This window comes from Symphalangus syndactylus, chromosome 16 (genome assembly GCF_028878055.3).
Source record: "Symphalangus syndactylus isolate Jambi chromosome 16, NHGRI_mSymSyn1-v2.1_pri, whole genome shotgun sequence".
Classification (NCBI taxonomy): Eukaryota; Metazoa; Chordata; class Mammalia; order Primates; family Hylobatidae; genus Symphalangus; species Symphalangus syndactylus.
This window is the reverse complement of record NC_072438.2, coordinates 62888613-62913195: the sequence shown is the minus strand read 5'-3', so window position 1 is coordinate 62913195 and position 24583 is coordinate 62888613. Positions and strand designations below refer to the sequence as shown.

The 24583-nt window shown below is 36.0% G+C and overlaps 1 protein-coding gene across 7 annotated transcripts in view; it reads right to left on the bottom strand.

The window, feature by feature from the left end:
- The window catches only part of OXCT1 (3-oxoacid CoA-transferase 1), a 154580-nt gene that overhangs the window by 75972 nt on the left and 54025 nt on the right, over positions 1-24583 (bottom strand). For all 7 annotated transcript variants that reach the window (XM_063619531.1, XM_055246754.2, XM_055246755.2 and 4 more), the window contains 4 exons: positions 9588-9695; positions 7836-7950; positions 5343-5437; positions 3293-3341 (listed from right to left, as the gene is read on the bottom strand). In XM_063619531.1, the coding sequence (XP_063475601.1) occupies positions 3293-3341; positions 5343-5437; positions 7836-7950; positions 9588-9695 (367 nt within the window). The remainder of the gene's footprint in view (positions 1-3292; positions 3342-5342; positions 5438-7835; positions 7951-9587; positions 9696-24583) is intronic.

Here is a 24583-nt window from a genome sequence, read left to right as displayed (position 1 = left end):
TAAACCAAATTTGGGTGATCGAAACTAGTGGTTTGCAAACTTTAACATTCATCAGAATCACATGGAAGATTTATGAAACGCAGAGTTTCTAATTCAGTAGGTGTGTGGTGAGGTCTGAGAATTTCATTTCTAAAACATCTCCAGTGATGCTGATGCTATGGGTCTGGGGACCACACTTAGACCACACTGCCCTAAGCAAAAGGAACTTACTATACAGCAAGAGAGATAAACAAATAATTACAAGGCAAAATGTGATATGCTTCTCAGAGAGACACTAGATATGTTGTGAGTTTAGGGGAAGGGCATTTCTGAGCTACAGTAGGATTTGGAGAAGAAAAATGAGCTGGAACTTGAAGGATAGGCATAATGAATGTTGGTAGAAAGTTATCAGTAAGGAGATGGGGATAAAAACGGAATGGAGCAGAACAAAATCTCATGAAAGACACACCAAGAGCAAGGACATGCAAAGAAGAGTATGAGCCGTAATCAGAAAACACCCAGCAGTCCAGAATGGGTACACAAAAGTATCCTTGAAGGGTACAGCAAGACAGAAAGCCATAATGGTTGGTTGCAACCACTACAGAGATCTGGAATGCCATGTTATCTGTACTTTAGACTGCAGGCCTGTGATTCTTCAGATGTGATACATATACCTCTAGAGCAGAGTTTCTCCTGCTTGGCACTATTGAGCATTGGGGCTGGTTAACTCTGGGGGATAGGGAGACTGTCCTGGTTGCTGTGGGATGTTTATCAGCATCCCTGGCCTCTACCTACTAGATGTTACTCCCCCAGGTGTGACAGTCAAAAATGTCCTGAGACATTGCCAAATGTCTCTGAGGGCAAAATCAGACCCCATCACATTGAAAACCACTAGTGTAGAGAGGACATGGCAGGGGGCCGGGGATATTAAACATGGTGATTCTTTCTAAAGCAACTTTAATCAAAAGTTAAGTCATTTAAAATACTGTATATTAAAATAAGAAAACATTAAGAAATGAAGAATGCAAAATGCACAATACAGAAGCAAAAATATAAGACTTAGAAATTTCACAACCGCATTGGGTTACTCTAGGTTAGAGCCCAGATCTTGATGGGACCTCTGGGACGTTCCTAGCACTGCTGTCTGCACCTCTGTGCAAGTCAGGTCATCAGCAGATATAACTCAGTGTATAGAGAAAAAGGCCAGGGGTCACAAGCAGGAGACTGGGTATGAACTCAGTCCCTAGCGATGTTATCTTGAACCTATCACTTCAATTTTCTGGACCTCAGTTTCCCAATTTGTATAACAAGATTTCATTTGAGGTTCCAATGGTATAATACACGTGAAAAAGTATGCCGTAAGCCATATAAAACTATACAACTGGTAGTTCATTTTTACATAAACTTACGAGACTTTTTAAAAAGAGATCTATTATTATTTTGAATTTTTAATATACCAATTATATCCAGAAACATAACTCTTTGTATTCAAAGAGATTTCCATAAAATACTTTCAAACTAACACAAATAATGGGTTGATCTTCCAGGTAATTTTGGGAATTGAGGAAACCACCAATTTATATTTTAGGCTCTCCAGCTTAAAGTATTTCCTAATTTAAAATCAAAAGTATGAAAGTATCAAAAATCCCAAAAAGGACTTTGAAAAAGTTATAATATTATTAAACTGACTTGCAGCTTGGCTTCCCATAAGCAATGAATTCCTGTTTTGTAAAGTAGTTTATAAATGTGGCACTTCATGTGTTGAAGTTGAAATATAAAATTGGTAGAAATATAAAATTGGTGGCTTCATTTGGACTGAGCTACTTCTAAGCTCTATGGAATCAGAAACACCTACTGTCCAACCACATTAAAAAAGTTAACAACTTTTCCAAGGAAAGTAGGTTTTATAAAATGAAGCCTGAAATTTGGAACATGCAGTTATTCATTTTGCAAATAACTCACTAACATCATAAATTAATTAAACCAAGCAGCAAATATTTTCACAGATCAATGAGCTATTGCTAAAGGGTACAGTACAATTAAATTACAGCCTTGGTTAAATGTCATTGCTTTATCACAGTAGGCCTTTCAGAGTTGAGTCGTGTTAACTAATTCAACTATTCAACCAGAAGCTGTTTCACTTCCAAAAATTCTAAGTATCAAACATCAACTCTACTTGGCAGCTGGCCTTTATTTTCAGCTCATATTACCTGTATTCTGAAATTTATACATACTATTTTTGAATGCAAAGTAAGAATAATAGTTTTGCGGGGGCAGAATGAATAAAAGAAGGATACAGAAAATCATGCTAGAACCTAAAAATTAGCTTCTTATGGGCAGCTGCACTCCAGGGATGATATACGGCTCCAAAGTGGTGGCAGTGTTGCCTCAAGCATAGGCCGTGAAGATGGCCAAAAGACCTGACCTGTTCTTCCTCCTCTAGGCTGTTGATATATGAGGCTACATCTCAGTCAAAGAAAAGGCTAATAATAAAAGGCAAAGCATATGCCTGTAAGAACAAAGAAGACAAGGCTCTAGTCCCCAGTTCAACAAAACTACATTTATTACATTACTAGATCATACTTACCAGCAGAGAACCTCCTTAAGAACCTCTTGCTCCAGTGAGAACTAGAAAATAGGAAGCATCACCACCAACAAAAACCCCAGTGTACCAGATCTTTTCTTTTTGCTGCTATGGATTCACTCCCACCCTTCTCTATCCTGAGAAGGCTGACCTACTTTGACTTGAGATTCGCCAGTGGGAGGCACAGGCAGGCGACCCAGCAGAGGACACCCTCCACCCAACCAGGTTGCTGTGATTTGACTGAGTTCCTCTACCAAAGGCCACAGTTCCTACTAAGTGGCCAGTTCCTCTACCAAAGGCCACAGCTCCATTAAGTGGTAGAGGAACTCAGTCAAATCACAGCAACCTGCCCCATAAAGCCCAGAGGTGATAACTCCCTGTAGAATTTCACCATCCTTTCTTGGTCTCTTTTAATCCTGTCCATGCCCTTGTAAACTGTCCCTTCCTCTAACTCTCAATTACCCCATATAAGAGTGCTCTCTATTCACAGGCAGGACCCTGATTGATTGATCCATCAAAGCTCTTCCATTAAATGTGCCTTCATCTGCATTTCCTCCTTTATCTTGGTCATTCCTGAATGAGGCGAGACCTCAAAAAAACTTATCACTCCTCCTCAACAATGAATACCATGGAGTGCTCTCCAGGAAAAGACAAAGAATTCAGTCCAAACTCTTATTATTTAGCACAAAATTAACAGCAAAGGGAAGGGCTAGAAATAAGTGAGCTTACCTGCATTGATGAGATCTGCATCAGCTTCATGTTGTCGTGGATATGGACCCTGTCAAATACAACACACATTCAATTAGTAAATGAAGATTCTCACTGAATCACATATTAGAACTGTAATATAAATAACTTCCCTAAAAACCCTAGAAATTTATCATCCGAACACTTGAGGTAAACTTTTGAAAAATAATTTGTTTGTGTCCATGGCTCTGTTTCTTATGTTAGTGTTTTCTATACTAAAGTTGTGATTGGGCAAATGAAAAATATTTTCTAAAAATTACCAGTTAGAAAGAAATGCTATACTATTAGAAATACAAGTCCATAAAACAAAAAGTAATTATTTAGTCCCTACTATGAAAATGTATTAGAAATATAGGTCGGTAAAACTAAGGTAGGCCAGGGCAATGGCTCATGCCTGTAATCTCAGCACTTTGGGAGGCTGAGGCAGGAGGATCACTTGAGGCCAGTTCAAAACCAGGCTGGCCAACATAGTGACACCCCATTCTCTTAAAAATATAAAAATCAAAGAAGAAAAATTTAGTACCTACTATGCAGCCAATGTTATTCAAAAACTTTTCTGTGAGGATTAATTAATACAAACTACATCACATTATTTGGCTAGAAGGACCTGGAGAGGCAAACTTTTAGCTTTCTGATTTGTAAAATGTAGGCCTGAATTTGGGTTTCTAATCTTGCTCCTCACTACATCTAAGTTTTGATATACTTATGTCCTTATGTTCCTTTTGCACAGCTACTCTCAGTAAAGTTTTTAAATTTTTCCATATGTTTTTATAACGTAACTCTACTTAAATAGGGCAAGTAGTTTAAGAATATCACATATATTCGATGAAAAGGGAGGAAACTATAAAAAAATAAAAAGGCATAAGATATAAGATGAAGCCAGAAATTAAGAAACATTGGCTGTGAAATTTTTACATACTTTCTAGACAGGGACAAAAAATTTATCCTTTAAACTGAAGTGGCAACTAATGTTCAGAACTATGTAAATTTTCCTTTAAACATTGGCCATGGATAATCCACACATTTATTTCCCTTTTCTCCAAAACTAGGAATTTGATCACTCTAGATAATCTCTAAGGCACCTTAAACATGCAAGTCTTTAACTTCCACATGAATCTGCTTTTATCCAAATATATAAAGATCATTTTTGAGTCTTTGAAAATGTCACGATTATTGCCTCAATCAGTATCAACTATATGCTCAGGATCATTATTTATTTTGAATTGTGAATATGTTTTCCATATGCATAATTTCTATTGCATTAACAGTTATCATCTACTGAGAAATAAAAGATTATGAATAGGCAAACCAAATCCCTGCCATTGTTAATTAAATTAAAATGTCATACAGGAAGCAAAAAATATATGATTTTATTATAATAATGAAAAAATATGGCCTAAGAAAACTGAGCTCATCTGGACACTTAATCTTAAGAAAGAAAAAAAATTAACCTTTTGGACAATAGAACCTCAAAAGGAGAATGAGATGAGAACTTCTACAGCTTTTTGAGGCAATCAACTCAAATAATGTCCCTGTCCTAAAGTAGAAAACTTACTCTTCAGTTTCTCACTCTGAGGCTTACTTAATTTTATTTAACATAGAACTATTGACAACCTTCATTATCTTGTCCAACAACAGAAGGATGAGAAATAGTTTACACAGGAAATCATGAGGTCTCTCTGAATCAGGTTCCACATGGGAGGTGCAGTCAGAAAGCCAGAGTCAGGAACGTACCATCTACTACATAAAATACAATACTACATTGCTCACATTTTAAGGGAAAAATTAAATATTTTATCATGATAAAAAGAAAAATAAGGTTGGGCGCTTTATGCAACAACTCAGATTTCACTATGTGTGACGGATCAACTAAACTCTCAGGTTTTAGCATTATAAAATTTATCCATGTAACCAAAAATCACTTGTACCCTAAAAGCTATTGAAATAAAAAAAATTTAATAAAAAATTTCACAACATGAAATATCTCATTCTTCATTAAGACTGGATTTTAAAAAACAAATTTTCATCTTACCAAACCCAGGACTCCATTTTCACTTTGAAGATGAACAGTTATATTTGGGCTGATAAAGTTGCTGGCCAGGAGAGGGATTCCTATGCCCAAATTAGCTGGAAAAAAAAGATGTTAAGGTCCAGCATATAAAAGGTAGAGAAGTTATACCATAAATCTTCTACATATATAGATCTGAATGGAAGCTTTATTTAAAGGTGGCTTACTCTGAATGTAATAAATAAATATATTCTCCAATCACCCATGGGGCATTATTTTATAATTTTTCAAAAAAAAAGTCTCTAATTAGTCAGCGTTTTCAATAACATTAATATGCTTTCCCACCAATATCAAAGTAGTGGCCTCAGAAGCTAGCCATTTGTTACATTTTAACAAAAATGTAAGCACATTTTCATTAAGGTGCTCTGCAAATTTGGGTTGATATATTATGACTGATTATTAAACACAGCTTGACTTTTAAAGAATGATTTTCACTATTCAAAACTCCTGCCAAAAGTAAAGATCATTTTTTATCACCTTTATTGATAAATGGAGTTATTGTTTTTAAATTTTAAAAAAGTTTTCTGACAATACCAAAATTTCTGCCTAAAAGTATATCAGATCCTTTGGGTCTCTATGGTAACATTCATTGGTAACTGAATTTTCTATGTGACATAAAAAGAAAAGTGGGGAGGAAATTAAATTTCAGCAAATACAATTGAGCTCATCTATAAAGTAGCTGTTGTTAAGGCATCAAAGAGTTAAATGAGATTGCTGAATTTTCTTCCTTAAATGATCAAAACAGGAGTGATGATGATTACTACTCAGTGGTGTGGGTTCAGTCCTGCCTATCAACATAGGCAGGCTGATCAGATCAAAGATACTCACACTGCCTGGAACTACTGCCCACTACTGTCCACTACCACTACACAACAAATACCTCACCAGAACTAGTACAAAGAATGATGGCACTCTGATGAGATTCTAACAGTGACATCTTCATAAATCAAGGCCAGAGGAGGTTTATATATGGTGCCATATTATAAACTACAAAAGCCAGCAGTACAACTCAATGACCTGGATCACTTTTTGTGGATACAGTAAATGTATGAAGCTATGATTATAGCTACTTGGTTTACCTCTAGTGTTCTATCACAGTCTAGTATAATTTGTAATTTATTTCTCAATAATGCACAGAACACACTGGGATACTAATTCCATTATGAGCAGGTATTTTTAGGACAGAGCAACCCAAATTACAAGTCTGGTACCTCAACTCTTTCTTCATATTCTATCATTCTCTCAGTTCTTTAATATTTTAAAGTCAAACACCAGGGAGGAAAAAAGTCTATGTATTTTGGGTTGAAAAAAAGTAGGAGATATGGAAAGACCATTTACATAAACTGACTTGCAAATATTTTTCACAGGCAATACAATAACTGAATAAAGAACACCTGAAATCAGTGTTTAAGTATCAATGGTAAGTCAGGGTAAGATGGGTTGAAAAGAAAGTCCAGTGATCAACTTTCACCTACTAACTCAACTTAGTTGACACCACACCTTGCTGATACAAGAGCAGGAAGAGCAGCAACATGCTATTCTTTTCCCCTGTGTGAGTTTGCACCATAACACAAGGTGTAAACTGAAAAATGAACAAAAATGAGGTAGAGGTAAAAAGAAAGGGGAAAAAGAAAAGTTCTCCCAGTCAAGATCACAATCTGGAAGACTGACATTCATGGACTAGGGAAGCTCACAGAATGGAGACATTTGTCATGTCTCTCATTCTTTCTGTCCTAGGTCTTTAAGTATGGCTTCACTGTATCCACCATTCAACAAACATGCATTTTATTATATGCTATCTGTATTTGTATGTGTTATCTGTATTATATAATTCAATGTCTACTATAGTGAAAACTAGCAAAATGGTGAACAGACTTGTTATTTAAATGCATTCAAAATCCAAATATTAATTGCATTAATTATGTCTACTCTACCTCTTTTTTTGACAAGGTATCTAAAGCAGAATTTGAATCATTTGTTGAATACCCTCTTAAAATATTAGATATAAAAGGGTACTCACAGGATCTTTGTCAAGAGAATAAAAGGGTTGTTAAGAAGTTGGATCTTTCAATGAGTATGCAAATGTCAGGACAGACAGAAAGTAAATAGCACTGGTTATCACTAGGAATTCTGAGATTTGAAAACACTCATCTTGGGTAATCTCTTTTCCCAATAATCTCCCATTAAATGCAAGTTGTACTGAAATCTAATGGGTATTAGAAAATAGCTAAGCAAATTATTAATTGCCATTTTGTTTCAAGAAGGCAAAGAGATATCTGTCATATATCTTGACATCTTTGGATTATATGCCACATTTTGTATTAAAAAAAAAAATTGATTACCTTAAAAGTTACCATAGACTAGAGACGACTCACTATGCAAGAGGTCTAATAGCCTGATCAATATGGGAAAAGCAAAGGCTATGTCTTTGCCCAGGCTCAGAAGGATAAAGGATACCATACATGCCATCCTCAAACTCAAGAGCGGCCCTCTTGATGATTCGTTCCCTTACGTCATCTCCAGGTTTGGCAGATTTGGCTTCCCCATCTCCCTCTTTCCGGATTGATAAACGCTTTAAGTTAAACAGAAATAAATTATTCGTGGTTGAAGGCATGCTTTGTATTTTATCACTGCTGAAATAAATTTTACTGGAAAAAAAGATGAGCTCTCTCCCATTATTATGAGACAAATCTGCAATATACCAGATACTTAAAAAATACTATGGGTGATATTTGATGGTAGAAATAATTATTTAGGAACTAAATGAAAGTGGTCAGATTTGTTTAAAGAGGAAGATATGCTGTTCAGTCTGTTTGAAGCAAATAATCTGTTACTACTTCTGTTATTCTTCCAACTAAATGCTCCTCTGGTGCTCAGGGATTGGCCAGAAGAACAAAAGAGGAACGGACTTTGGGAATGTGTTTTTCAGGGCTGTCAGAATGTGTTTACCAGGTGTTGCTGCTGTCAATTGCCTGTTTCCACTTGCAAAGTCCAGACTACTTTTACCACAAAATGCATCACAGGAATCATAGAAATACCCAGAAACCAGCCAGGAAACTGTTTCCTCTATTAAGTCTCTTTGACACAAACTCTGGCTTGTGTTTGCAAAAGTCCCATCCTTTCTTCCTAGGCCCCTGACACTGGTTTTGTATTATAAAATGTCTTCCTGTTTGATATCTACAAGGTAGTGGGTATCTCTAGCGCCCTACTGTATGTCTATTGTGTTGCTGATCCCTAGACACTTCTGAATCATGATAGTAATTCTGGTAGGGTGGCCATTGTCTACTCTCACTGGCCGATGATTTAGATATGTGTCCCCTCCAAATCTCAGGTTGAAATGTACTTTCCAATGTTGGAGGTGTGGCCTAGTGGGAAGTGTTGGATCATGGATGCAGATCCCTTATGAATTGGCTTAGTGCCATCCCCTTGGAAATGCAGGAGTTCTCCCTCTGTTAGTTTACACACGAGCTGGTTGTCTAAAGGAGCCTGGCACCTTCTCTCTCTCTCGCCATGTGACATGCCTGCTTCCCCTTTTCCTTCTGCTCTGAGTAAAAGTTTCCTGAGGTCCTGACCAGAAGCAGATGCTGGTGCCATGCTTCACTTATAGCCCACAGAAGTGTGAGCCAAATAAACTTCTTTATAAATTACCCAGTCTCAGGTATTCCTTTACAGCAATGCAAAAGGGACTAACACACTGGCCTTAGAATACCTTCAATGCTCCTGGTACCTATACTCCTTGCCACAATCTCATACTCACCAGCTACCCACAGCCCGAAGCTAATTAGAATGACATTCTGCACTCTAGAAAAGTGCAAAGCACCTTCAAGACAGACAATTCTGAACAATCGAACATTAAGATAAGACTACAGCAGGGATAAAACCACCAAAGACATGATTATTCTTATCTCCCCTCTAAGACAGCCAGAAAAACTATACATCATAAATTAGGACAGTAGAAGCCTGGTAGACAGAGCCTAGAGAATCTCATGGCATGGTGATACATATCTTGTGATGACAAGGCACTGTCAGGCTGCACAGAGGCATAGGCCATCATATCCCCATTATGATAGACACATGAGAAGCTCTTACTAAGTTCCAAAACCAGACTTTCTGCTCAGCTCTAGTTCCCCATCATCTGGAATGGCCCCAGGGATGCATTATCTCTGTAACTGGATCCATGAATACTGACAAAGCAGCTAAGTCAATTACCTCAATTCTTTTCTCATATTTTTCTCCCTTTATAAGGCGATGTACATAAATCTGAGGAATATGGATGTCTTCTGGAGGAAATGCTCCAATATCCACAATTTCTTCAACCTAGACAAAGAGAAATTTCTTTCAAAGTTAGTGAAAGCTTAAAGTGAACACTTTTAATTTTTTAAAAGGTATTCACATCTTCACATACAACTTAGGCTGGAAACACGATGTAAATATATATGACGGAATATGGACATGTATCTATGTATGTATATGTGTACATATGGGTAATGTCTATCACACCTCCTGGACCCACAAAAGAGAAGAAATTACAGTGTATGCATCTGAACAGAAAATACAGACCATAAAGCTCCAGAAGTTAGTCTTTGCTTAAAAGAGTCTCAGTTACAAATTTGTCAAATGGTTTGTCAGTACAGCTGCTTGAACTTTCACAAATTGCAGCTCAACTATGCAATGATAGCCCATTCCTTAAACACAGATTTTCTAAATTAATGGGAAATTTATCATATCAAAGACAAAAATCTGTAATAACATCTGCTTGGTCAATTGAAGAGCTTTTTAAATATAGATACAAATGCTATTTGTAACAGTTGTAAATTATTCTTGTTAGCTTCCTAGGATCGTGATACAACTGCAATTGCTGAAATAATTTACTTAAAGAGAGATAATTAATTCCAATATGGAAACTTCAAAACTGAAATATTAATTAATAACTAGAAATACTCAATTTAATTAGAATCAAAGTCATTCACCAAGAATAAGGTCATATAGCAATATGAAATGCCTCCACGTTAGTCTGTTATTTTAGAATTAATTTAAAAGACAATTTTTCTATCAACATAAAACAGTTCAAAAGAACAAGGATCAAGAAAAACTAAACTCAACATTGTTGCAGTCAAAGAATTAGCTTTCTGGTGACACACACGCACACAAACATACACACCTTTAAGTTGTGAGTACTCAGCTTAACAGATACAGTATCCAAAACAAACAATTGTTTGCTTCCATGAACTGACTTATACAAGGATAGTAATATTGATTTTTGTTTCCTAAACTAATCACCGAAATCTGGAAATCTGTGAGGTTAAGCAGCCCTTCTTTCTTTTTTTCCTTTTATTATTATTATACTTTAAGTTTAGGGTGCATGTGCACAACGTGCAGGTTTGTTACATATGTATACATGTGCCATGTTGGTGTGCTGCACCCATTAACTCGTCATTTAGCATTAGGTGTATCTCCTAATGCTATCCCTCCCCGCTCCCCCCACCCCACAACAGTGCCCGGTGTGTGATGTTCCTTCTTATGCTGTTCTACTACTATATGCCTTCACTAGGCTCCTCCTACAGTGCCAGAATACCGGGGCTTACAGAAGACATTTTACTCATTGTGCAATGCTCACAAATAGCTGAAAAAGGCAAGGACATAGTGGATAAAAGCTATCTTCTTTGATAAACAGAAAAATCAAACAAAAATTCCAAGGAAAGGTCAGAAAATATGTCGGCATCCAAGTTGAACTACTGGGTAGAGAGGCACCTGGGGATGAGTGAGGAGACAGGGAAAGTGGGGCCGAAGACCCCTTGCCACTGCACTCTGTGTCCTCCCCTTGAAAACTCTGTACGTTCCAGTATTTTCTATTCAAGGTGGAGGTGGGGAATGCAGAGCAGCTAAGCACTACTGCTACCTCTTCAACTGGTTGGAACTTTCAGCCATGAGGGCTGGGCTCATTCACATCTTTACATATTCAGTTTTAGCCTTCAAAGAAGTTCTTGACTTTAAAAATGTGTTTATACATTAGTCCAGTATCCTGAGGATAGACATGAAGATTTATTATTCATGAAAATACTAATCACAAAATTTATTATAATAATGAATTGAAAACAACTTTAATGGTCAGCAATAGGGAAATGGTCAAATAAACATGGTGTAGCCATGTGATTAATCAATATTATGCATTCATAATATTTAATGATATCTCATAATTTCATGTTTCATAAAATGCAAGATTTTGTATAAGTAAATAAAAATTTATAGAAATGCACTTTGGCATAGACAATTATTTATATACCTACAGAAAATAAAAGGAAACAAATGGAAATGCTAAGAATTGTTATCTCTGGGTAATAGTATAAGTGGTTTTTGTTTTCCTTTTACTTTTATAATCAAAACTGAAACCCACAATGTTATTTTTTCAAAAGATGTGATAAACACTAAGTTTCTAAAACTAGGAAATCATAAGTGGGGCATGTGATAAATCTCACAATTAGTTAGACATGTACCAAAGAGGGCATGTTAAAAAGAAAATAGAGATTCTAGGAAAAACTGAAGTTTCTAAACCCTAAAAGCAGTCACATTATGAACTAAACTAAGCAAACCCTTCTTGCCTGCATATTTGAAAATAATAATGTGAATTATTTTTCATGCCTAATGTTGCTCCAAAAGGTCAGGCCCTCAAATCTCTTGCTACAATTGTGACAGCAGCTTCCTAATTGGTCTTCCTGCCTCACCCTCTAGCAGGGGCAAGGAACATAGTAAAAAAGGAAGAAAAAAAATCAGTATTGCTCACCTAAACTGAAAATGCTGATGGAAACCCATCACTATTTTATTTTGGTTCCATCAAAGAATGTTTCAACAGAAAACACCAAATCAAGACAAAGCTTCATTACCTAGGACAATTACATCATAACTCTCAGAACAGAATGAATATGTCCTGGTAAAACAGCTCTGATAAGCAAGAATCTAGCTAAACGTAAACAATTCAATGTTTTGTCATCCTAATATAAACGGCTTTCAGACTGTAGAAAATGCACGTGCAGCATTTGTCAAAATAACAACATTCAACAGTATTGAAAATGTCTATACAAAAATCAAAGCTTTCTCAGAGTTGGTTAGCGGAGTTAATAGCTAAGAAAGAAAATATTTGAAGTACAAACCAAAAGAAGAAAAGATGTTTTCAGACAATCTATGAAAAGAGTTTAAAAAAAAAATGAAGAGGCAGAACTATCTTAATGCTAGCTATGGAAGGGACTGACTTCAGTGCCAGTTTCGTGTGATCTTGAGAACAATAAGGAAGAAGTAATGGGAGGATTAAAAAGTCTAGTGAGATCAGGTGATAACATAAGCGTTAATGGAAAACCTGATGAGAAAATGATGACTAAAATGAGCTGGTTAGGACAAACATAAAAATAAAAGATCCCTTACCAAAGATGGCAGAGTTTTCCTCCTGAAGTTAGAAATGGGTAATAAAGAATAAAGGACAAAGGAAAAGCCTCAGGGCAAAGCAATGGGCAGATGTAAGTGTCCTCAGGCAAGATCAAGATGGAAGAAAGGTAGCTAAGAACAACCCGGACTTCTCCATGGCACTATGAATAGTTCTCATGCCCCACCACTTGCTACAACCAGAAATCCAGACATTTGAGGCTTCTCTAATCGGTACTTGTCTTTAGTCATTAACAGAAAAATAGAGACTAGGAAATGTTGTTATTGATTTGAACTTTGTTTTAAAAGGCTGCTTTCTCTGCACTGCACTCTTCCTACTTTATAACTCTGAAAACTTATTTTAAAGCTTAGAGAAGGATAAGAATTCATCCCTTGGTGACAATGTGTTTGTGATTGCTTGGCAAACATTATTTATATCTCAGGTGAAGGGAAAGAGGAGCTGCAAGGCAATAACGTCCTCATTTTTTATTTTATTTTAGTGACAACCTCAATCTGTTATAGACACAAAAATGGGCCCAACCCTAAATGGTGTTAGTGAAAAATGATACACACCTGCAAAACTCTGTGTATGATACAAAGTAAGGGCTGTTGAGGGGGAGGAAGAGGAAGACTTACATTCCAGGCTTTCTTCCTGACTCATTTTAAGTCTCAAAAAAAGTTTAGGAGGAACATGCTTCTTTTGCCAAAAAGAAAAGAAAAAAATCAGACAACAAGCAATAATGTCTAGAATCATGAGAAACATTAACTCCAAAAGAGAGGGGGAAAAAAAGCAGCTGTGGAAGACTAGAAAAATAGAACTTAGAGACAATAAGCAATAAGAGAAGTTACAAGTTAAATGCAGAGGTGCTCTGGATGTTAAAATGAAGTAAAATGAGTAAAATGAAGAGGAAATGTGAATAAGACCTCATGTTAAATAGATCAATAGGATAACTATAGTTAAAAATCTATTGTACCTCTCAAAGTTGCTAGTAGAGAATAATTTGAATGTTCTTAGCATAAAGAATAGATAAATATGGTAATGGATATCCCAATTACCCTGATTTGATCTTTATGTTATACGAATATATCAAATTATCACAGGTACCCTGAAAACACAGAGGTCTATTATGTATCCAAAAAGAAATAATTCTTTAAACAAGAGGCAATGTAGAGAAAGAGGAGGTCAGCATGTAAGGCATCTTTCTCAAAGATCCAAATGAAGAGAAAAAATCCAAAGGAGCAAGAAAGTGAATATATTCTTAGGCTTCATGCTAAGGAATGATAGGACCAGTACAAAAACACAGAAAAAAATGGTATGAAAGCTAAAAGGGCCAGAGACAGATACATATGGCCTTAGATGTCTATAAGGAAATGCACGAAGACTGAAAAGTTGAGGGGCTACCAATGAATTTGCAACCTATAAATTGGTGGTACATATGATTGCATAGTCATTATTGAAACCGAGTAGATGGGATCTCGTGCAAACAGACATTCCACAATGTCCAATAAAAATAAACCTAACAAATTAGCATGTTCTGTCAAGAAAATATGCATACACCTGGGATGCCACAGACCTAGGCATGAAGTGTGGTGAGGAATATTTAAAGTGAGTTTAAAAGGAGAAAGAATATCACACTGATGGTCATATAATGCCCAAAGATATAGATGATATATTTGTAATAGAAGTGACAAAAATTGGCTCAAATAAGAGATGCCAATTATTTGAACATCTTCTATTCATCACAGTCTGCTGATAACTCTGTATTGCCTTCTGGTCACTTCTATCTTGCAGAATAAAACACTGAGAGAAACCAAGATTCAGGACCTCCAACCAATAAGAATAAATTGCTTGGTAAAGTAGAAATGACAGAAATTTTGAGGAAAAAAATGACAACGTAAAATTAGAACTGGAAATAGACCAGGAAGTGAATCTTAAACGTACACAGAAATACATCCTGGTCTTTGAAGAAAAAAATTCAGTAAGTTCAGAGAAAAGAGAAGCAGGATCAAGAGGTCAGAAACTCAAAATCACAAATGGGCTTATGAAAGATGAGGATTGCAAAACTTCCATTCTGACAATATGAAAATGAGTTATATTGATGAGGAAGATAACTGCATATAAAGAAATGAGTATAACAACATGGATAGCTTTGTGTTTCTTCATATTTTATCAGGGCTCCCACAAAAGGGACACGTATGACCTAGGACAAATGGAAGTCATGAAACCTTAAGAGGTCTAACAAAAGACACAAAATCAGAATGAGATGAAGACTCCTCCAAATGCTCAAGATGAGTAAAGGGTGGCTCCTGGGGTGATTTTGTTTTTGCTGCCACTGCTGGAGAATTTGAAAATGATAATCACTACTGCTTGGGCAGAAGACAGGAAAAAACAGAGCAGTTCAATTTTACTTTGTTTCTGACTTCACCAGGGAGAAAGAAAGTAGAACTAGTATGATTATGAAGAAATTCAATTCCAAGAAGAGATACCCAGATTCTCTGTACTAATACTAGACTGTAGACCCACAACATCTATATCCCAGGACCCTTAAAGAGCCTGAAGATACGATCACAGAATTACAGTCAAGCGAAAAATGGTAGAGGTGTCAACTGAGAGGCAAATATACTCCTTTCCAAAAGGAGGGCTCAATCTACAACAGTATTCTAAAATGGATTATTATATACATGGTCTAGATGGCCATAAAGAGAGAAAAGAAATGGACAGCAGTCTAAGTCTTCCCCCCAATTAAATCATGTCATATGATCTTCATTAATTTGTGATCAGGCTAGATAGAACATAAGTAGGCCAGGAAAAAAGCACAGTGTGTAGTTTCACAGAGCATCTGACCAAGCCCTTCACATAAGAATCTTATAGACATAGCAGGAAAATGTGACTTGAGCTCATTCACTTAAAATCAACAAATACAAACTAAGCACCTACTAGATTTGGCAAGGAAGAAAACAGAAAAGGTGTATGCTCTGGTGTACAGATAGGTAGACAAATACTTGAAGAACCATAAGTATATGGTGGCTTGATAAAGCCTTAGGGGGAAGTCTTCAGTGCTGTGGTTTTTATCTTTTGAGGGCAAATGTACTACTTTAAGAATCTCATGGGTCAATTCACATACACAAAGGTTTCTTTAGGTATAAAATCCTTTGTAAGATTCCATGGAATTATTCCACAAATATCTGTCCACCCCCATCCCCTAGCTCCAGCCTAGACCCCTGCTCTAATGGTTCGATGTCTTTGTCCTATGCTGTTCAGTCAACATATTTACAAGGCTTTAAATGAAGATAAGGAAGTCAGCATTATAGTTAAGGGGCAAGGGTTTGGGTGCATCCCTTTCTCTAATAGAGAAGCAAATCTGACGCTCATGCCTCCAAGTATTTACAAAAGAGGTGACAACCATATTCAGGGAGTTGAACCACTCTTTTAAATGTCCCAAGAATGGTATGCCCCTAGAACAAACCAATTACCTTTATGCCACAGTCATAAAGAGTCAGTTTTTCTTTCTTGCAATCAAGTGAGTTATTTCTTACCATTAAAACATAGTGCCTGACATAAAACTGTCTGGTTGTAGTAGCAAGAATAGTTGTATTTCATCTGATCATTAGCTTTCTTTTATATGTACTATTAACTATATAAATACTTTGATTTTTATTTGGCATCCCAGGCCTCACTCATGTTTGTCATTATAGTATCAATTTTTAGTCCAATCCTAGAGTCACTGTACGGTTCTACCATTCCTTTTCATTCTTATAGCTCTGTTCCTAATTGATGCTATCATGTATATTTATGTCTTATAAGCTATTTTAAATCATCTTTGGGAAAAAAACCGGTAAAAACTAAACAGCACATTTTTCAAATTGGAAACTGATCCAAGGCCAGAAAGAATAGCTAGTTCAATGAAGACAGAAAATGATCTCTACTGGTTAGGGAAATAAAATGGGTCAGTGTTAACTGAATGAACTTCAGCAGGGATCAAAGTTCATATCATAAAATACCTGGCCTAATAGTTTTTTGAAATGCAAATAGAAAGGTTTAGCTAACCACCAGCACAAAGACTATTACATGACAGAAATACTTCCAAACACCAAGAGTCTTCCTTTCTCTGTTTGCTGTCCAGCCTCAGAGTTGGTGATAGCACCTTCAACCTAATGTATCTCATTACAAAACAAAAACAGTCCTTCCTCCCTACAATGTCTCATTATAAAACGCAGAATGTGAAAAATGGATAAAGCAGTCTGAACTCTAGAGGAAAAGCTTTATCTGAAATAACTCAATTTGTTAAAATTGACTAGCAGCAAAATTAATAGCTTATATATTAAATCCTTATATTATACAATGTCTGACCCATATTGATCTGAAAAAAGTAGAACTGTTACTTCATATACCATCCCAATAGTTTTTGTAATGTGCAAGAATTGTTTTAAAAAAAAATAAAAAATAAAAGCAGTTTAAGACAAGTATTTTCATTTCCACTGACTCAAGCCAAACTAAAATAGCAAAATACCAGCATTGATTAGACTAACACTTTATTTTTATTTTATTTTACCTTTTGAGATGAGATCTCATTATGTTGCCCAGGCTTGTCTCAAATTCCTGGGATCAAGAGATTCTCTGGCCTCAGCCTCCTGAGTAGCTGGGATTACAGGCATGCACCACTATGCCCAGCTGCTAACATTTTTTGTTTGCCCAGAAATGCCAATCTTCTCTTTATGTGTGACTTAATAACATTCAGGCAATATTCTAAATATCTAGATTTCATTTGTCATATCTCTTTTAAAAATGAAATTTTATTAAGACTGCAGCAAATCCAGAGAAATAATTAAAATGAATACATCTACCCAAAGGAATTAAAATACATCTAACATGTTCATTCAAAGCACCAGTCTTATCTATAATAGTTTTTTAAAATTACACCATTATCATATACCCCAAGGAAAACAGGGAGACATAATATAATTAATAGAATTAAACGAGGAACATTTTTCAATGAAGACAGTCATAGAGAAACAGGAAGAGCAAAAGTTCGTGTTGGGTTTTTACAGCTACAGAAACACTGCCTATTGGTAATGCCAACTAAACTTTAAAATGTTACTCTAAGACTATTTCCTTCAATTTGAGGCTGTTAATCATCCCTGAAGCACTTTATAATGCAGGAACACAATACTTAACACATAAAATGCAAAATGGGATTGGGTTAAACCCTAGCATTTCCAGAACACAGTTAATGGCTGCTAAATCTAACAGATTTGATTTGCATTCAGCATGAGGATGACTCAACAGTCCCTAAATTTAAAATTGTTTAGCGTGTGCATTAGAAGAGCTTTACTTTATTCATTTCATCTTTTAAATGTTCTCCACGTTTTCATTTCCATAGAGCAGTAAGCAGAGTAGAATCCTACATATTTCATTAAGAAAATTAAGATGCCATGTTTGTTTTCCCTGATTTATATGAGGTAGATATAAAATGGAAAAATAAACTTTAAAACAAAATATTTCTTCCTCTCTGTGGTTCAATTTTCAAAACTAGATCTTTAAAGTCCTAAAGAAATTCCAACATGTTTATCACATTTCAACTATGACTTTAGCATTATGATCAAATGGCTCTTAGTACAAGTAGGGAGATGCACAATCAGTTTTAGTGCTGGCACCACTTGGTTCCAGGTTTTTCTAACTCACTGAATTTCAGCATCTAGTCATCATGGGAAAGCAAGGCAAGTCTTAATTCTGGTGTTAAATTAAATAATTCAAACTTAAAGCTGTTGGAATTTTAAATCATTCTGACCCTTGAGAGGAGTGTGGCTATGCAGCCAGGGTCACTTGGTATGCAGCTGCAACTTCTGCCTTTTTTTCCTATAAATAATTAGAAAGACCAAACAGCACTAGAGATAAGACCCCCTTAAGATCACTATCCCTCCTCATGAAGTAATAAACTAATCTTCCTTGAGCCAAATCACTACAACATATGATCTGGTCTCATATGAAAAATGTTGTAGTACTGCTAGAATTTCTGTTCCTCTATGAGTGAAAACTTAACTTTTCAATGTTGGAATGCTAACCCCATTTGTTTAGAGTGTCTCCTGCGTGGCTACCCTCAGACTATACTCAAACTCTATACTTAATCATATCTTCTGAATCTCATTATTTATGGTTGACAATAGCCATCATTCAGACAATCACTGAAATCTACCATGAGTAAAGCTCATTGAGGTCCCAAATCCAAAATATCTTCCTGGCATATAAACTCATTCCCAAAACTCAACACCATATTTGAAAAGTTAAGTTTGATGATTAAAAGAAGAGTAGGAATGGTTGATAAAGAACAGCAATTTATTGATGTCAATATTTAGTAAGGGACATTGATTCTAATGCCATGTATTTCACTGAGCTTTCCTATAGTTAAAAAAATAAGACAGTATGATATAAAGAAAGTACTGGATTTGAAGTCAGAAGACATTGATTTGTGGTTTCAGCCCTAACATCATCTAATACTATGTTCTTACATGAATCACCTAAAGTCATTTCACCTTTAAAATGAAAAAGTTGAACTGTAAATGAAGCCTAATATTCTTCCTAGCACTTGCATGGCCGTTAAGTCTATACTAGTTCCTAGACATTCTATTACAAGACCATAAAGTATGCACATTATTGTGTAGTATCTTTCTAATTATTCTGGATATTGAACACTCTAGATTAATGTCATCTTACTGGACATATCTGTTAAATGCAAAACATGATTTTAATTCCATGCCACGCAGCATATCTTCAATACCCCTCTGTACTTGTGTACTTGCTATATCCATCCTTTCCTGACCAAACAGGCTGTTGAATTTACAAGGCCAGTTTATTTGCCAGTTTATTACTTTATAACCCTTTGTATAACTAGGTAACTACCATATGGCTTGTTCTGCTTTTGCAGAGTAATAAAAGCTTACTGAATGAGACACACTATACCAGCCAGTATTAAAAGGCACACCTTGAGATAAAATGATCCCAGAGAAGTCAGAGGAAACTAGGCACAGTAATAAGGAAGGCAGTTACAGAACAGCTGGTGGCACATTATCAAGTCTCTCAATGCAGGACTGACAATGGCCTCAAATATAAAGCCATTAGGAAGAACCACTGAACATAAGGCATTTTTGCTTTCTTAGACCATGGCAGGATAATGATGTCAATCAAGTAAAATCCATAGAACATTTCTAAGCCTGCAAAGTGTTGTGTATGTTTTGAACCTGCTGATTCAGTGACTCAAATGTCATTTAATCAGCAGCTATTATGTCCCAAGCATTGTGTTACATGCTGGGACTACAGAGATGAGTAAGACAAGGTCCTACAAGGTGCTCACAGTTTCATGGAGAAGACAGGTAACCAGAGAAGCACAATAAAACATGAAAATAAGTGCAATAATAGAGGGAACATTCCACTAACCAGGCAGAAAATCAGCCACAAAAGGAGGCAGAACATTCTAGGCAGTAAGAATGTCAAGGGCAAAGGGTAGAGAAGGATGTGATCTCATGAGAGAATGTGAGGATGTGTTACTTGTCAAAGGACCTAGGGTACACAGGAAATAAAAGCATTGCATCAGAAGTTCAAAATTTTTATTCTGTGGAATGAGGAACCTAATTTTGGAAAAGCTATCAGAAATGGTAATAGCTAACTGAACAAAAAAGGAAATATGATGTCCTTCACACTTCAAAAAATTCACAAGAGAGTTCACTGTAGCTAATGATGCTGGGACAGTTTCTTCTGATTATTGTGGCTTCTCACAAGAAAAAAATTTAACATATTGGCAATTACCTTTTCTCACTTTTATTAATTTTTGGTTGCATACCTGGATTTTCAAGGGGCCTAGTAAAAGGCCAGATACTTGCATATGTTCTAATATTAGGAGGCTGCCATATGCTGCATGCTCAAACTACACCAATACATGGAAAAATGTGTTTATAAGACAAAAATTAACAAAAGGGGTCAATGAATCATATTTATCACTTTTTCCCACATTTCTTACTTAAATCATTTATATAAGCCATGACTTTAAGATGCCTTCTTTTAGCTTTGTCCTTGAACCAGAACTATTTGAAGAGTGACTAGGTTAAAAAAAAAAAAGAAAAAGAAAAAAAGCAACTAATTTTTCAAATGAAACAATCTTGCATAAGCCCTAATTATCACTTCAGTATTTGTAGACTAGATCTATATTTGAAGTTGGAAAAAATACCATTTTTTGACAAGGTCTCTGGCAGGAGTGAGGAAAGCCACTATTATTTTTAATCAGAGTGACTTTAAAATCATAAGTTATATTCTTAACACAAACATGAAATAAATCGATAAGTAGGTCAAAAGTTGTTAAACCAAAAGAGAGCAAATTTTTTTTTTTAGGAGAACATCCCCTCAGTTTGTATCAGTGACAGTGTACCTTATTTAATAATCTTTCAGGAGGAAATATCATAAAGATTCTAAAACCATTAATATGTTAGAAATGCCCTCTGGCTCTTCCTTTTTCGGGGTGGGGGGGGACAGATGGAGTTTCACTCTTGTTGCCCAGGCTGGAGTGCAGTGGCAGGATCTCAGCTCACTGCAACCTCCGCATCCCGGGTTCAAGCGATTCTCCTGCCTCAGCCTCCCGAGTGGCTGGGATTACAGGCATGTGCCACCACACCAACTAATTTTTGTATTTTTAGTAGAGACAGGGTTTCGCCATATTGGCCAGGCTGGTCTCGAACTCCTTACCTCAGGTGATCTGCCTGCCTCAGTACTCCCAGTAGGGGTCTGAATCCCAGCTCTGAGAAACCTCTGGCCCCAGCACCAGTTCCATTTACTTCTCTTTGTTCCTCCTGCAGTTACTAGATCCGTGTCACCTGCGTGCTTTTTTGCCTTTTTGGTTCTCAATTTCTTATTTAAATTCTATTAAAATAACTGACAAAACTAACTCAAGAAGGAATAAAGACCTAAATGTAAAGTGTAAAATAGAAAACTCATCGGAAATAAGAAAAAAGTGGCCATGCTTTTTTAGATAAAAACATGATCCCTGAGAGAAAAACACTTGATAGGTTGGACTTTGTTAAAATTAAAAACTACTGCTCTGTGGAAGGCACTGAACAGGGAAAAAAAATGACAAACTCTGGTTTGGGAGAAGATATTTGAAACACGTGTCTTATAAAAGACTGGTGTCAAACTTATGCAAAAACAATTAAAACTCAACAATAAGAAAATCACCCTATCACAAAATAGGTAAAATCTGAACAGGCACCTTACCAGAGAAGATACACAAATGGCAAATAAGCATATGAGAAGATGCTCAGCATCATATCATTAGGGAATTGCAAACCTAAATAAGATGACATTACGCACCTATTAGAATGGCTAAAAGTCAGAACACCAATAACCAAATGCTGATGAGGATGTAAAACCACAGGCACTCTCAATCATTGCTGGTGAGAATGCAAAATGCTACAGCTTCTTTAACAGTTTGGTGTTTTCTTATAAAACTAAACAAACTCTTACCAAATAATCCAGCAATTACACTCCTTGGAATTAAATCACTATGTTGGTTGGAATGCTTCCTGAAAGATTAATAAATTGCCTATTTTTGTTTCCATATAGAATATATGATAGACTTGTTCATGCTCTGATTCTGAGCCATTGTTGAATTTTATATTTCATTTCTCGTATTTTTCCTAAACATCTAAGAACCACTTTATTGGCACTGTGTACTGACTTTCATAAAGAGGCAATGTTTTCTTCAGGAAGTGATTGCATGTGTGTCCCTGTGTAGATAAAAACAATACTTTGGTTAAATGTGGGAGACAGGTAATTGGCTTTGAAGTCCATTTCAGCTGCATATTGAGTGAAGTTTCTAGCTTACCAAAACTACAAATTGCTACCTTCAGAGTTGCTTGGGGATGTAGTCAACAACATGGCTATTAGGTATACAAATGTTAAGGATTTGCTACATAAGACACTGTGATTGTTTTAGGTCATCTTACAATCTAGTTGAGGTAGGACTAACCTGAAAATAAGTTGTATATAGAGCAGTGAGTGCCCAATTTAGTGATAAAGATAGTAATTGCTGTGGGATCTTGATGGTGGTGGTTTGCTGCGAGTGTATGGCACTAACCCCACACAACCCCTCTCCACTTCTTGGCCTTGTTTATGCAGATAAACAAGAAAAATAAGGTCAATTGTGAAGGAAGGAGAAGACTTAAGGCATTTTACACTTGCCATCTTTATTGACAGGTCTAGGGACATTTGGGTGAGGATGGGCCATAATGGGATGGGGAGACACTTTCTGCATGGAACAAAGAGACTTGAGAGAAAACATGGAAGTGTTTTGGCTTGATTTTCTTTAATTACTGTTCATACATAATGTTTCTTTTTATAAAATAGGGACCATTTGAGTTATAATATATATTTCATTACATAAAACATTAAGCATGTTTTTGCAGTTCACTAATCCCTAAAGAAAGATATTTTAACAGTTACAGTAAAACATATCAACAATTCTATTGTTGGACTTTTATGTTTTCCATCTTTCACTATTAATGCTTTAGTGATTATTATTTTTGTGCATGTCTGATTATTTGACCACATTTCTAGAAGTAGATTTTCTTTATATGAGTACCAACATTTTAAGGTTTTGGAAAGTATTGCTAAATTATTCTCTAGAAAGATAATTTCAATTATAACCCTCAGTGATATATAAAAGTATCATTTGGAAACTACTCTCAACAACATGGATGTTATACTTTAAACACTTGATAACTTGCTAGGTGAAAAATGCCACCCTATAGTTTTAACTCAATATCTTTGACAAGAGACATTGAATATTTTTCATATATTTATTGACTCTATTTCTTTTGTGATTTTGTGTCTTATTTTAATGCGAATGTCACTATTTTGTCTAAGGTCACAAAAGTGGTGAGAAGCAAATTTTAATCTCATATTCTGTTCAAAAAAAAAATGAAAAGAAAAAAGATAAGACTCCTCAGGATTAGTCCCAGTGCTTCTTTCCCTAAGTGATCTTTTCCATTCCATAACCCTAACTCAAGTATTTGTGAATTATTCCCAATTGTATAACTACCTTCCCGACCTCCCCTCTGAGCACTACACATAACATATCCATCTGCACCTGTGTCACCACCATTTGAATGCCTAAGAAGCCAATCAATCCTAAGCGAGCTCTTGATTCACTCCAACAGGTTCATCCCAGGTTTCCCATCTCAGTAAGTGATATATCATTGCTCAAGCCAAGTGTAGGAGTGAATTTCTACCTTTCCTCTATCCAAGCTCTCCACATCTAAGGCATGGGCATGTTGGATAGATTCCTCTTCCAACATATCATATCTCTTAATTCTATCCTCTTCTCCACCACTCAAGTGCAAGCCACCATTCAAGCTCTCACCCAGATCACATTGGTCTCCTCATTGGTCTGCCCCTTTATGCCTCTAAAGTCTGTTCTACATACAACACACAAGCTAAAATTATGACCTTTCCAAATGCACTTAAAATCCAAGCTCCTACAAATGCCTATATACCTACCTACATTCAGATTTTTATAATTCCTATTTATACATATCCAAAAATAAAGCCTCGATATTGTCAGAACAACCAGAAAGTCACAGAGACTCAGGACTTAATCCAAGTCTTCCAAGTGTCCTTTACATGCAGTTCAACTGCCGAGTCACCTAGTCCAAGAAATTTATCTATGTCAGTTTTCTCATTTACAATATTGTAATAAAGCTGGTTCTCCTCCAACTTCACCTGGTGATTAGAGGATCCGATGAGATACTGT